The sequence below is a fragment of the Pristiophorus japonicus genome, chromosome 2 (genome assembly GCF_044704955.1).
Source record: "Pristiophorus japonicus isolate sPriJap1 chromosome 2, sPriJap1.hap1, whole genome shotgun sequence".
NCBI lineage: Eukaryota > Metazoa > Chordata > Chondrichthyes > Pristiophoridae > Pristiophorus > Pristiophorus japonicus.
The window spans coordinates 287,506,195-287,522,179 of NC_091978.1; the positions used below are offsets into that span (position 1 = coordinate 287,506,195).

The 15,985-nt window shown below is 45.7% G+C and overlaps 1 protein-coding gene and 1 long non-coding RNA gene across 3 annotated transcripts in view; one reads left to right on the plus strand and one right to left on the minus strand.

Annotated features, from left to right (window-relative positions):
* LOC139247118 (uncharacterized) overlaps positions 1–600 on the plus strand; it is a 148,016-nt gene extending 147,416 nt beyond the window's left edge. For both annotated transcript variants that reach the window (XR_011590826.1, XR_011590829.1), the window contains exon 4: positions 311–600. This is a non-coding gene — a long non-coding RNA (uncharacterized lncRNA). The remainder of the gene's footprint in view (positions 1–310) is intronic.
* Positions 1–15,985, minus strand: part of ednraa (endothelin receptor type Aa) — a 79,678-nt gene that overhangs the window by 50,122 nt on the left and 13,571 nt on the right. Inside the window, exon 3 of the mRNA XM_070871522.1 lies at positions 332–530. Coding sequence (XP_070727623.1) covers positions 332–530 — 199 coding nt within the window. The remainder of the gene's footprint in view (positions 1–331; positions 531–15,985) is intronic.

Here is a 15,985-nt window from a genome sequence, read left to right on the forward strand (position 1 = left end):
CTCCATTGTAGTCAATGAGGATCTCATTGGCTTTCTGACTGGCAAGTTAGGTAAAGGTGCAAGAGCAATTTATGAGGACATTAAACCCAACTGTAAAGTTCCATGTGGCCTGAATATTGCTGGTCGGAATATTTCCCCTTACAGCCACCTCTTTTAATATCAATGCTTATTTCATTCTAGCCAGTTTCCTTGTTAAACTGTGCAAAATAATAAAAATAGCTGAGAATGCAAAATCCAGTTCTTATTTGATGCTAAAATAGATAAATAAATCGGTGAATTTTAATACTTATTTCATGTTTATTACATATAGGGATGAAGCAGATACATTTACCTTATTAAATTCTGATTTTGGAAGAAGGAGGCACACGTTGTACGTCCGTTCTCTGTACTCCAGCTCATGTATATCAAAGGTGATGGCCTCTGGAATAGCCAAAATGATGGAGAGAACCCAGATACTGATGATCTCTAAGGCTGTCAATAGAGGGACCCCGATTCCCTGAACCCGGCTCCAGGAGATGACAGCCCGATATCTGTTTCAGAACAACAAGAGTCTCAGTTAGATTCATTTAAACAGAATATTCACCTCTATCCTCCACAATCTATACAAAACATGTAAGTAATAAATATATAATACATATATATCAGTGTGTTACAGAACATAAATGCATTAAAGGGTTCCAATTATGACCTGAAGTGAAGTTTGACCAGTTCATCAACACTGCCTGAACCTCAAAACCTGTTCTGAGTGGAAATACACTACCCCTGCTTCTATGTAAGGTTTACATTATATAGAATTGACAGCACAGAATCAGGCCATTAGGCCCAATTGGTTGATGATCGTGTTTATGCTCCATATGAGCCTCCGCCCACTCTATTTACGTAATTTAACCCTAACAGCACATCATAGAAACATTGAAAATAGGTGCAGGAGTAGGCCATTCGGCCCTTCGAGCCTGCACCACCATTCAATATGATCATGGCTGATTATGCAACTTCAGTACCCCATTCCTGCTTTCTCTCCATACCCCTTGATCCTTTTAGCCATAAGGCTCACATCTAACTGGCCATAACAACTTTCTGTGTTAGAGAATTCCACAGATTCACAATTTTCTGAGTGAAGAAGTTTCTCCTCATCTCGGTCCAAAATGGCATACCCCTTATCCTTAGACTGTGACCCCTGGTTCTGGACTTCCCCAACATCGGGAACATTCTTCCTGCATCTAACCTGTCCAATCGCGTCAGAATTTTATATGTTTCTATGAGATCCCCTCTCATTCTTCTAAATTCCAGTGAATATAAGCCTAGTCGATCCAGTCTTTCTTCATCTGTCAGTCCTGTCATCCCGGGAATTAGTCTGTTGAACCTTCACTGCACTCCCTTAATAGCAAGAATGTCCTTCCTCAGATTAGGAGACCAAAACTGTATACACTATTCAACGTGTGGCCTCACCAAGGCCCTGTACAACTGCAGTAAGACCTCTCTGCTCCTATACTCAAATCCCCACGCTATGAAGGCCAGCATGCCATTTGCTTTATTTACTGCCTGCTGTACCTGCATGCCTACCTTCAATGACTGATGTACCATGACACCCAGGTCTCATTGCACCTCCCCTTTTCCTAATCTGTAACCATTCAGATAATATTCTGCCTTCCTGTTTTTGCCACCAAAGTGGATAACCTCACACTTGTCCACATTATACTGCATCTGCCATGCATTTGCCCATTCACATAATCTGTCCAAGTCCCCTTGCAGCCTCCTAGCTTCCTCGTCGCAGCTCGCACTGCCACCCAGCTTTTAATGTCATCTGCAAACTTGGAGATAATACATTCAATTCCTTTGTCTAAATCATTAATCTATATTGTAAATAGCTGGGATCCCAGCACTGAACCCTGCGGCATCCCACTAGTCACTGCCTGCCATTCTGAAAAGGAACCGTTTATTCCCACTCTTTGCATCCTGTCTGACAACCAGTTCTCTATCCACGTCAATACATTACCCCAATACCATGTGCCTTAATTTTGCACACTAATCTCTTGTGTGGGACCTTGTCAAAAGCCTTTTGAAAGTCCAAATACACCACATCCATTGGTTCTCCCTTATCCACTCTACTAGTTACATCCTCAAAAAACTCTAGAAGATTTGTCCAGCATGATTTCCCTTTCATAAATTCATGCTGACTTGGACCGATCCTGTCACTGCTTTCCAAATGCGCTGCTATTCCATCTTTAATAACTGATTCCAGCATTTTCCCCACCATTGATGTCAGGCTAACCGGTCTATAATTCCGTTTTCTCTCTCCCTCCTTTTTTAAAAAGTGGGGTTACATTAGCTACTCTACAATCCATAGGGACTGAACCAGAGTCCATGGAATGTTGGAAAATGACCACCAATGCATCTACTATTTCTAGGGCCACTTCCTTAAGTACTCTGGGATGCAGACTATCAGGCCCTGAGGATTTATCGGCCTTCAGTCCCTTCAATTTCCCTAACACCATATCCTGACTTATAAGGATTTCCCACAGTTCTCCCTTCTCGCTAGACCCTTGGTCCCCTAGTATTTTCGGGAGGTTATTCGTATCTTCCTTAGTGAAGACAGAACCAAAGTATTTCTTTCTCTCTCATGTACTTATGTAGCTTCCCCTTAAATGCATCTATGCTATTCACCTCAACTACTCTGCGTGGTAGTAAGTTCCACAGTTTCACCACTCTCTGGGGTCGATTTTCATCAAGGTCTCCGCCCGCCCAAGTGCTACCCAAAGTGCCGCCGATGGCCGCCAATGTACCGGACGGTACTTTGGGCGGGATATTCATGGCCGAGGTCCCTCAAAGGTCAGTGGCCGACAAATTAACGATGTACGCCACCAATCTGGGTGGCAACGGACGAGAGGTCTCATTCTCGGCGGCAGAGGCGCTTGCCGCCCAAGTGCTGCCGAGGATGAAGTTGGGCTCACGGAGGGTCGAAGACCTGAAAAAAAAATCACCAATAAAAAATACAAAAACTATTCAAAGAACTTCAGGGGACCCCATGCAGGCAAGTCGCTGTTGAATTAAAAAAAAAATGTTCACTTACCTTTGTGTCAGGTTCTTCAGACTTACCGTCGGGGACACACCAGCCTGTAGCCAGCGGTCCACCACCGTTCTTCCGCCGACTCCCGCCCACAGGAATCTGGGAGTACGACGGGCGGGAGCTCAGTTGCGCCACTCGGCCATCCGCTGGCGTCAGCGGATGGATCCCAGCAGCTCTCTCCTCCCGCCTGCTCCAGGCCACCTCCAAAGTGGCACTGGACGGATCTTCAGGAGGAATGTCGGCGGGAGTGGGCGGCAGTTGACGGCAGCGGGCGGTGGGCTGATGAAGTTTGGCCCCTCTGAGTAAAGAAGTTTCTCCTGAATCCCTACTGGATTTTCAATGGGGAACTGAGCATGCAGGGAATGTGGGTAAGAGAATCAGGAATACAGAATTGTAACCCTATCTCCAACTGCAATCTCTTCGAGCGTAACTTTCCCACTGGGACTGCGCAAATAGGCTTGTAATATAAATCTACGTGGGTCCTGAAAATCCATAGGCCTTCCACTATACTTCCACCATAATTCAGGACAGGAGGCAGTGCAAAGAAAAACCCACAATTAATATCAGAGCATTGACAGGCTGGGTCCTGGCCTCTGCTCCTAAGTTCTGTGGGGCCCAGTTTGAGGTGGATTCTCTGTCTTCATGGTGCACATCAGATGGGGCGTGGCCAGGACCATCAAGTCAGGAATCGCTTCTGTCCTGACCTGGCATCCATTGGGAGTGCAGTGTGCCAGATGAAAGGAGATCTCCAAGCCGGCAGATATTCAGCCCACCTGGGTGTCCAGGCTAGAACCTAGTACGAAGCCCCATAGAGTGAAGCCAGCATAGAGGAGGATGCGGCCCCTTTAGAAAGGGATCATTTTTAAATCATGGACTGTGAATGTAAAGAACAGCAGCTGCCCAGCATTGATTTGTATGTCAAGCACTGCCACCACCCCTCACCGCCCGACCCCCCCGCCCCCCACCGCCCCACATTGGCGAGCAACTGAAAATAGGCCTATATTGGCACAGGTGCCTGTCAGAAATATTGAAATGAGGGAAACTCTTCTAACCCAGATACTCATCAGTGCAGGAGGTTCCTGAAAGACTGACCCGACCAGCTATACTGGGATCAAAGGCTCACTGACTTTTGGGCCGACATTTTTCCGGATATTGGTCAGATGTTGTTCAACAGCAAGGTACTAGGACAGTCTTAGGTGACTACTGCAGTACAGTATCTGATTCATGCTGCACTGAAATTTATTTTATTTTACTGAATGAAACAAAGGGATATTATACACCTTTTCTCATGTGACTCCTTACATCAGTGAGTTGAGTGAGGCCACCGGTCACCAGATGAAAGAGGTCCAAGGCCTGATCAACTTTCATGTTTGGGCCTCACCACCATTCTGTTTGTGCAATTGGAAGGGGCCAAAGTCCAGCAGCTCCATTGTAACGCCCAGCTGATCCACGTCAATTAACGAAGGGGTGGGGATTACGAACACGAGAAAGGATTGGGAAAGGTCAGGCATACCAGGGGTTTATTTTTGTGTGGCAAGGAGGAGCATTAATACATAAAATATCCCAGGCCACATGCTGACGAGGGCAGGATGGTTTGTTACCCGTTGAGGCTTCACCCGCACAAATAATGTAAGAGCTCTTGTATACATTATGGGTAAATTGCACTCCTTGTATACATTATAGGGAAATTATACCCCTTATATACATTATAGGGAAGTTACAATCTTTGTATACAAAATGGGTAAATTACATTCCTTGTATACATTATGGCGAAATTACACTCCTTGTATGCATTATAGAGAAATTACACCCTTTGTATATATTATGGTGATATTACACTCATTGTATACATTATGGGGAAATTACACACCTTGGTCGCGACGTCGCCAACGGGTGCAAGTTGGGTGTGGGCGACAGCGGTCACGTGTGAGGAATGCGCTCCTAGCTCCAGCCTGCTCTCTCACAACAATCTTCCCTTGATGGGTCTTGTTAAGCCCACCCTGTGAGGTTCCCGGCCGATTACCAGGAAGCGGGTCTGATGTCGTCAACTGATGACGCGTCATCAGCCAGTTTCCTTAAAGGGACCATGTTCACGTTGATTTTGCCAGTTCTTCTGTCAGTGCTCTGCAGCATTGAGTGCTGCAAACATTGATAAACACTGCACAAAGTTGCACAGCTGCACCGAGGCTCTCCCATGACTCCCTGCAGATGCAGATCCTGATAGCCAAATTCTGCAGCATGAAGCACATCACCATGAATTGAGCTACTTGCTCAGGGTGGTATTGGAGCTCGCCTACTGAGTGGTCCAGGCATCTAAAGCGCTGCTTAAGCAGTCCAATGGTTTTCTCGATGATATTGCGAGTGGATCTGTGGCTCTCGTTGTATGACTTCTCAGCTTCGGTGTGGGTGTCACGCAGGGGTGCCATCAGCCAGTTGGCGAGACCATATCCTTTGTCATCAAGAATCCAGCATTGACCTTGTGGCTGATTGGTAAACAAGTCAGATACAGTGCTCTCATGCAAGATGTGAGCATCATGGATGCTGCCTGGAAATTTAGCATTTACTGCTATAATAATTTGTCGACAATGAGTTGCACATTCAGGGAGTGGAATCCCTTGCGATTCCTGAAAACTTCTGCATCCTGAAAAGGTGCCCGCATTGCAATGTGCATACAGTCTATTGCTCCCTGCATCTTGGGAAAGTTAGCAATTCGGTAGAATCCTAAAGCCCGCTCAGTCCACGCCTCCCTGGTCATAGGGAAGCTGATAAAGTCCATCCTGCATGCGTACAGGGCTTCAGTGACCTGTCTGATGCAGCAATGTGTGGCATGCTGAGATATATCGCAAATGTCACCAGCTTAGGCCTGAAAGGAACCCGACGCATAGAATGAAAGTGCCGCAGTGATCTTGCCCTCGACGGACAATGCAGTCCTGATGGTGCTGGCAGGCTGCAGATCTCCACTGTTGAGCTGGCATATCTCACTGATGGAAGTGTAATCTCCTAAGGCAGGTGGTGTCGTACAAGTTGAGGTAAGACTGCTTCTCCCTGTACTTGCGGGGGGTGTAACGTCTGATCTTCCTCATCAGTCTGTCACGTCTTACATTGGCACATGATGCTGTCGAGTTTACCTTCCGCCATCTCGAGTCTGCAGCATGTGCGTGGTTATCAAAAGAGGGTGAGAAAGGACAGGCCCCATCCCAATAGCAATCTGTTTTCCACCGATTGTTCACAAAGAAAGAATGTCCCCACTAAAACACCAAGTAAATTCCGATGGTCCACGCTATGATAAGATGTTTGTTCAGATGTTCACATCACCTCCAAACACCTCCAGAGTACATCCGAACTCCCCCGAGGTTGAAGCAGACCAGCCTTTTAAATGATGCGACCTGCGATCTGCGAGTTAGAACATGATGTCCATACTGGTGTGAGTAATTCCAGTTAGTTCAACTTTTTCCCAGTGGTTTTTTTGGCGAGCGATATTGTCGGCGAGATGTGTGCCAGGTGCAGAAAGTAAGGATGGGTGATATATTGGGAGTCAGTTTCGGCAAATGTGATCTTTATGGCAAAATAAAGTGGGCGGTCGGTATTATTAAATCTCGGCGTTAATTACGTGCCGAAAGTAACGCTGAGCGATGTTATGGCTGTTGGGATCGCCCATTCTGTTGATTCTGCCCAAAAAAAGTGGGCGGGCGGTATTATTTATTCTTGGCGTTACGTACATGCGGAAAGGAACACTCGGCAATAAGTGACCGAGAAATGGGCGTCAGTTTCCATTTTGTGACTAAATGGGCGTTGCATCTCATTTCAGCATTAAAATGGACATTATGTGTGCGGTATGCATGTAAAAATAATGGAAAATCCAGCCTTTAGAATTTTTACAAATGCTGCATTGATTTAAATCACTTCAATATGTGTCATCATGTCAATTGCGTGACATATCATCATGATGAAAATTACCCATTCATTTCTGGTTCATCTAAATCTTAGACAAAAATATGTTTGCCAAATATTTTTTTATCATGATAATGCCACCTTAAAGCTATTTGACTCCCTGTTATGGGTCCTGACCAAGCTTTCCACAATTCCCCAACCTTGCCGGAATTTTCTTTACCTGGGCAGGTCCAGTGTGGGTGGTCGCCATGGCGGGTCAGAAGCCTGTTGCTGGCTCCATCCCACTCCACCGAATGACTTTGCGTTGGTAGGGCTTATTAAGCTCGCCCTGCACATTACCCCGCCAAATTAAATGGTGTGGGTCTAGTGACGTCATTCATGGTGCATTTTCAGCCTGGATCTTTAAAGGGGCCATGGCCACATTAGATTTGATGGTTAATGTAACATAGTGCTGACAGTGCACTATATCATTGGAGAACTGCGAACACTTTGGAAATGACGGCACAGAGGTGCAGGGCTGCACCCAGGTTCTCCGATGACTCCATCTATATGCTTATGGAGGGAGTCAGAGCACGCAGGGAGGTCATCTTCTCTGATGATGGGAGGAAGAAACCTTCCCAGGAGAACAAAACAGCCTGTTTGTAGATTGCAGAGGAGTTCTCAAGCAGACATGTCATGTATTTGGACTTTCAAATGGCTTTTGACAAGGTCCTACACAAGAGATTGGTATGCAAAATTAAAGCACATGGTATTGGGGGTAATGTAACGAGGATAGAGAACTGGTTGGCAGACAGGAAGCAGAGAGTCGGGATAAATGGGGCTTTTTCAGAATGGCAGGCAGTGACTAGTGGGGTGCCGCAGGGCTCAGTGCTGGGACCTCAGCTATTTACAATATACATTAATGATTTAGATGAAGGAATTGAGTGTAATATCGGCAAGTTTGCAGATGACATAAGCTGGGTGGCGGTGTGAGCTGCGATGAAGACGCTAAGAGGCTGCAGAGTGACTTGGACATGTTTGGTGATTGGCAAATGCATGGCAGATGTAGTATAATGTGGATAAATGTGAGGTTATCCACTTTGGTGGCAAAAACACGAAGGCAGAATATTATCTGAATGGCGGCAGATTAGGAAAAGGGGAGGTGCAACGAGACCTCGGTGTCATGGTACATCAGTCATTGAAAGTTGGCATGCAGGTACAGCAGTTGGTGAAGAAGGCAAATAGTATGTTGGCCTTCATAGCTAGGGGATTTGAGTACAGGAGCAGGCTGCAGTTGTACAGGGCCTTGGTGAGGTCTCACCTGGAATATTGTGTTCTGTTTTGGTCTCCTAATCTGGGGAAGGACATTCTTGCTATTGAGGGAGTGCAGCGAAGGTTCATCAGACTGATTCCCGGGATGGCAGGATTGACATATGAGGAGAGACTGGATCGACTGGGTCTGCATTCACTGGGGTTTAGAAGAATGAGAGGGGATCTCATAGAAACATATAAAATTCTGACGGGACTGGACAGGTTGGATGCAGGAAGAATGTTCCCGATGATGGGGAAGTCCAGAACCAGGGGACACAGTCTAATGATAAGGGGTAGGCCATTTAGGACTGAGATGAGGAGAAACATCTTCACTCAGAAAGTTGTTAACGTGTGGAATTCCCTACCGCAGAGAGTTGTTGATGCCAGTTCATTGGATATATTTAAGAGGGAGTTAATATGGCCATTATGGCTAAAGGTATCAAGGGGTATGGAGAGAAAGCAGGAAAGGGGTACTGAGGTGAATGATTAGCCATGGTCTTATTGAATCGTGGTGCAGACTCGAAGGGCCGAATGGCCTACTCCTGCACCTATTTTCTATGTTTCTATGTTCCGATGTGGTTAGGAGGACCTGGGTACAGTGCCGCAATCATTTCATTGATCTTATTAGATCAGGAAACGTGAGTACAAAGCCACACTCCACATAAGAAGGCACTTGGCTTTGGCACCCCACTCTATCATAGTCTCCCTCTAAAGATCTAACGCATTCATTCCACTCTCATTCAGCCTTCTCTTCCTTCCCTCCTTGCAGGAAAACAGAGTCAATAACAAGAGGCAGAGGGGGAGATCTGGCGGTAGCCCTCCATCATTTTCAAACCTTACAACTGTAGAGGAGGCTGCTTTAGAAATATCTAGAGTTGCCGAGCAGCTGGAGGTGGGAAATGGAGAGAGGGGGACAGCTCAGCAACCTGGTGACAGAATTACATCGCATAGAGCCACATGGCATACATCAATCACTCATATGGGCATTGATGCCAGCAGTCAGTGAATGATCATCAAGTGCATAATGGTATCTGTAGCCATTCTTCATGTGACATATTTAATTCATCTTTTTGCTCTCCCACAAGTCCATCAAGAGCTCCCCCCCCCACCCCCCACCCCACTGTCCAGGAAGAAGAGGAAGATGATTCCTCAGCGGAGCTTCCAGCCTCTGAGGGAGCTCCGTCACCAGACATAAGTGCACCCAGCACCAACACAAATACGCACACCTGGATGGGTTCCACACGAGATAGAGTAGTTTTGTCACTTGGTATCTCAGAACTCATAAGTGAGCAAGAGCAGATGGTGGAGACAGGGACAGCAATAGAAAGTCCTCGTCATGGGCGCAGGAGGCTCCTATCTCTGCTCAGCTGCATGCAGACACTGAGCCTCAAGGACCATCCAGAAATAAGGCATTCCTGGAGGTACAGGAAGAAGGGCAGGGTGGTTTCTGGAGGTACATAAAGAAGTGTAGGGGGCTTTGACAGGTTTTGCGAGTGAGATGTCTGCAAATGGTCAGAGAATGGAGGAATCGATCTCCAACATAAATATCACCGTGTCACAGGCGATGGCGACTGTAGGCTCTTCCATGGATAGGACGACCACCTACATGGAGCAGCTAATGCACCACTCACAGGAGCACATGGTCTCTATGGAGAATAGATGGCTACCTTTGGGGGATAGATGGCTATGTATGGAAAATAGATGGCAGTGGCTTATAGACTTCCTCTCTAGGAGGGATGTCAGCTTAGACGTGGGTCCTCATGGTCCCACTGATGTACAGCAAGGTGCTCTCCAGCTCCTTGGCAGTAGAGAAGTGAGCAGGCTGCCTCTACCTCTGCTGAAGCATGTAGAAGCACACGGAAGAGAAAAATTAAGCACAAGTAGATTCATAAGGGTAGCCACTTGGGTATTTTATCGAATGTTTATGTAAAGTTTCTGTCAATGTGCTGTCAAACATAAAAATCTTTATTTTCAGCACTTTCCAGTCTTGGACAGATTTGTGTGTATCTTTGTAAGTGGCTTAGTGAGTTGCAGTGAATGGTGAGACATAATGTTACCACCAGCAATGGCGGTGAGTGTGAAAGGAATGGCTTGGTCATTGCAAGAATGCTTTATGGTGTTGCCAACCTGGCGCATCATGTGACAGCGTTAAGTGAAGTAAATCTGGCCACAATGAGGTGATCCCTAGCCTCCCGGGCAACAATGTGCTCAGGTGCGCTGATGCCCTCTGTCCTGTGCAGCATCAGGTGGTTGAGGAGAAGGTTGGTGGTGTTGTTGTTGGTACTACTGAATAGCCTGGTGGTGCTGGTGTTGGGGCTGATCATGGTCCGAATCTGAGGACCTAGGTGAGACAGTATAAATGGCATCCATGCTGGAATAGATAGCAGGTCAAGTAGAGGTGCCAGAAGCAATCTGTCAATGGTGAGACAAGTTCTTCCAATGAGGTGACACTGGATAGAAACTTTGCTAGAATTACTGCAGCCTGCAGAATCGTGCTGGGAATACAGTGAAAAACAGCATCTATCAGATGGGAGCATTTATAGTACATTTACTGCCGTCAACTAATCAGTTGGAGAAAAGGCCACTGAACTCCTGCCTCAGGTTGGCAGACGTGGTTCCCGAGCAGCTGTTTCCCGAGGGCCTGCTGGGAAATTTCAAAGGTAACGTTAAAACAACTCTTCAGGGTCTGACAACTAGCGACTAATAATTTAAATTGGGCCGCCGGTCTCTGCTGGTCGGGTCAGGTCGGCGCTGACAGACATGCCTGGGGGAAAGGCGCGAGGGAGTGGGATGACAGCGGGTTCCTGACTCGCTCCCAAAAATAATAACTTTCCCACCCGACCCGCCCTTGATCGCGCCCGCTACCACCCTGGAAAATCTGTCCATAGACTCTGTTTGGGCCTAGTATAGGCCACAGCACTGAGGAGTGGAATGCCAATTGCTCATAAACTGGGCCTACTGTCCTGGGGAAGAATTGGAAAAGAAATAGGCTCATCTTTATGTTCAGACTGATCTGGCCTCTGGCTGCTACTCTCAGAGCTCAGGGATCACGATCTTTTGCGGGGTGGGGCAGGTGTCCCAGTTGTGCCCCTACTGGAGCGGGTGCCAGCTCCTATTATTTATATGACCCCCATCCCGAGGATAATGGATGGGTTCGTGGCCAGGTCAAAGCAGCGAGTGGATTTTTTCCCCCTGAACCAGTTCTTTTTTTACATCAGCCACTGCATCAATTTTCTCTTTATCTGAAGCAGGAATTCAAACCAAACATTTCCAGCTAATTGCAGATCATCAGTTACTCTATAATTGACCAGCTTTCATCACAAGCCCTTTCCTTGGAAAAATGCAATGCAACATTTTTAAAATTTTTGATGCTTTTTGAAGTATAACAAGTAGTATTACAAGATTATGCAGTTTTTTTTGAGTAAAACCAGACAATACTTCGAAAAAAAACAAACACTGGAGAAATTAGCCTTACTTTTTTTGCAAAATGGTTTTCTTGAGGATTTTCAAAGGCCCAGATTTTTTAAAAAACTCTTTGCAATTTGAAACTTTCTTAAAGTTCTGTATTTTCAACAGAAGCCAAAGAGCTTTTTTGGTCACTTTGAAGCATTTCCTTCGATTTTGCTGAAGCTGCCCTCCAGCTCTTTTTTTAAAAAAAGCTAAAGTGCTTCACTGGCAATGATCGGCATGTTCAACAATGAAGGTTTTATTAGAGAACAGAGTCACTATTACTGCCCTTAAAGATCCAGTAACAGAGGTTAATAAGTGGGCCATGAATAATATACTGCAGTTTTCTTTCTGCCTGACTCTGTCATATTAATGTTGGTTATATAACACGTATTTGGTGTAAATAAAACACTCATGCCCAGTGGTTTATGGCTCCATTGAGTCAGCACTGGAATTGACAGGGTCAGAAGTAATTTATTTACTTTTTATAAGTCACCTGGCCCGAACATAGATCCCATTTTTAAATTTAGAATTCTTTGTTTTAAGATTATTACAGACAAAAAACAATGCTATGAATATATTATAGCTGCAGATTCAGATGAGAAACAGGAAACATTTCCTCCAATAAAATCCAGTATTAAAAATCCCATCAATTTTGAGCTGGACTTCGCCGAACTAAAGAGGTAATGAGGAGGGTCGATGAGGGTAGCACATTTCATGTAGTCTACATGGATTTTAATGAGGCTTTTTACAAGGTCCCACATGGCCGACTGGTCAGAAAAGTAAAAGCCCATGGGATCTAAGGGAAAGTGGCAAGTTGGATCCAAAATTAGCTCATTGGTAGGCAGCAAAGGGTAATGGTCGACGGGTGTTTTTGTGACTGGAGACTGTTTCAAGTGGGGTTCCCCAGGGCTCAGTACTAGGACCCTTAATTTAGACTTCAATGTAGGAGGCATGATTATGAAGTTTAGAATGATATCAGAATTGGCCGTGTGGTTGATAGTGAGGATGAAAGCTGCAGACTGCAGGAAGCTATCAATGGACTGGTCAGGTGGGCAGAAAAGTGGAAGATGGAATTGAATCCAGAGGAGTGCGAAGTAATGCATCTGGGGAGGGCTAACAAGGCAAGGGAATATACAATAAATGGTAGGATACTGAGAAATGTAGAGGAATAGAGGGAACTTGGAGTGCATGTCCACAGATCTTTGAAGGTAGCAGGACAGGTAGATAAGATAAAGTTAAGAAGGCATACGGGATACTTTCCTTTATTAGCCGAGGCATAGAATATAAGAGCAGGGAGGTTATGCTTAAACTGTATAAAACACTAGTTAGGCCACAGTTAGGGTACTGCGTGTAGTTCTGGTCGCCACATTACAGGAAGGATGTGATTGCACAAGAGAGAGTGCAGTGGAGATTTACAAGGGTGTTGCCAGGACGGGAGAATTTTATCTATGAAGAAAGTTTGAATAGACTGGGGTTGTTTTCCATGGAATAGAGGAGGCTGAGGGGTTTATGAGGGGCCTAGATAGAGTGGATAGGACGGACTTATTTCCCTTAGCAGAGAGGTCAATGATCAGGGGCATAGATTTAAAGTAATTGTTAGAAGGATTAGAAGGAAGTTGAGGAGAACTTTTTTCACCCAGAGCGTGGTGGGGGTCAGGAACTCACTGCTTGAAAAGATGGTAGAGGAAGAAATCCTAATCACATTTAAAAGTACTTGGATATGCACTTGAAGTGCCGTAACCTACAGGACTACGGACCAAGAGCAGGAACGTGGAATTAAGCTGGATAGCTCTTTTTTGGCTAGTACAGTCAAAATGGGCTGAATGGCCTCCTTCTATGCTGTAAATTTCAAAGTTTCCATGGGCTAGAACCTCCACTTTTTTTGCATGCTTAACTCTCACTTAATGGCCATTTTACCGCTGAAATGACGTATAACGCCCATATATCCCCCATTTTGGCACAAAATGGAAACTGACAGGCATTTTTAGGAAACTTAGCTTTCCCCATGTGCTTAACGGCGAAAAAAAATATTACGTGTTTTTGGGCGGAATCAGCAGAATGGGCGAATTCAACGCCCATAATATCGTCCAGCGTTAATTTCCGCACTGATTTAATGCCGAGATTCAATAATACCGCCCGCCCACTTTTTTTTGTCGTAAAGAGCATATTTACCGAAACGAGCAGCCATGAGATCGCCGAGCATCAATTTCACCACCTCGCACACAATATCGCTGGCCCAAAAAAACGCCCAGAAAAGGTGGAACTAACCAGAACTAATCACAGCGTTATGGATGCCATGTTGTAGATCACATGTGGCGTCCTTTAAAAGGCTGCTGTGCTTCAACCTCGGCGGAGTTCGGATGTACTCTGCAGGTCGTTCGAGTTAATGTGAACATCTTTACAAACATCTTGACCATACTGTGACCGATTAGAATTGAATAGGTGTCTTAGTCAGGACAGTCCTTGTTTGTGACCAATCGGTGGAAAACAGAGAGCTACTGAAATGGGGCCTGTCCTTTCTCACCCTCTCTTGGTGACCAATTACATGCAGCAGACTCGAGATCACCAAAGGTTCGCTCCACTGCATTATGTGCCCAATGTAAGATGTGATGAGGAGGACCAGACTTTACATTCCCCGCAAGTACAAGGAGAAGCATTCTTACCTCGACTTGCCCGACACCACCTGCCTTCGGAGACTGTGCTTTCACAAAGAGGTCGCTGCATTAGACAGGTCACTGAAGCCCTGTATGCAAGCAGAAGGGACTTGATCAGCTTCCCTATGACCAGAGAGGCACAGAGTGAGAGGGCTCTAGGATTCTCCAGAATTGCAAACTTCCCCAAGGTGCAGGGAGCAATAGACTGTATGCACTTCGTGATGCAAGCACCTTTTCAGGATGCAGAGGTTTCCAGGAACCGCAAGGGATTCCACTCCCTGAATGTCCAACTGGTTGTCAACCACCAGCAAATTATACTGGTAGTGAATGCTCAATTTCTGGGCAGTATCCATGATGCTCACATCCTGCATGAGAGCACTGTATCTGACTTGTTCAACAATCAGCCACAAGGTCAATGCTGGATGCTTGATGACAAAGGACATGGCCTTGCCACCTGGCTGATGACCCCCCTGCATGATACCCACACTGAAACCGAGAGGCGATACAACGAGAGCCACAGAGCAACTTGCAATATCGTGGAGAAAACCATTGGAGTGCTGAAGCTATGCTTTGGATTCCTGGACCACTCAGGCAAGCTCCAATACCACCCTGAGCAGGTAGCTTAAATTCATGGTGTGCTCCATGCTGCACAATTTGGCTATCAGGAGGGGAAAAGAATTGTCTGGTGAGTCTGACAGGCCACTTCACCAGAGAGAGGAAGAGGAGGATGAGGAGGTGGATGCTGACATCAGCCCAGACAATCAAGCTGACACTGAAGCCATGCCCCGCCCCCCTGTAGACCGCAGGAAAGGGCTGCAAGAGCCTTATGTCAGGAGCGCATCAATGATCGCTTTGCCTGAAAGAACGTTGGTATTATTTACAAAGCTGACACACTGCTGAGTGTGCAGGTGATACATCAATGGTGGCCATTACCTTGGTGACAGTTAAAGTTTAAGTTGATTGAAGTTAAGTATAATTATATCCTCGATGTTAAGGAATCACCAGTGTGTAATGGTGCAGCTATCTTAGCTAATGCGCTACAAGGTTTTATTAAATAAAAAACATTTAAACCGAACATTAGTCTGAACTCATCAGTATTTCTGTACAAACCAACCATTCCCGCTCCCCTGCCGCCCCCACTTCTCCTCTTCACCTCTACCCCTATTTAAAAAAAGAGGCAGACAAAAAGCAGGAAACTATAGACCAGTTAGCCTAACATCTGTGGTTGGGAAAATGTTGGAGTCCATTATTAAAGAAGCAATAGCAGAACATTTGAAAAAGCAAAATTCGGTCAGGCAGAGTCAGCTTGGATTTAAGAAGGGGAAGTCATGTTTGACAAATTTACTGGAATTCTTTGAGGATGTAACGAGCAGGGTAAATGAAGGGGAACCAGTGGATGTGGTGTAAGGTTCACAGTTTGGGGGTAATATATTAGCACAGATAGAGGATTGGCTAACTAACAGAAAACAGAGTCGAGATAAATGGTTCACTCTCTGGCTGGCAACCAGTTACTAGTGGGGGGCCGCAGGGATCAGTGCTGGGACCCCAACTATTTTGTTTTGTTGGACAAAAACTCGGTGGCAACTATGTTCTTGGTGCTTAGTAGGCTTTTTGCTACTGGTGAATCTCCCTT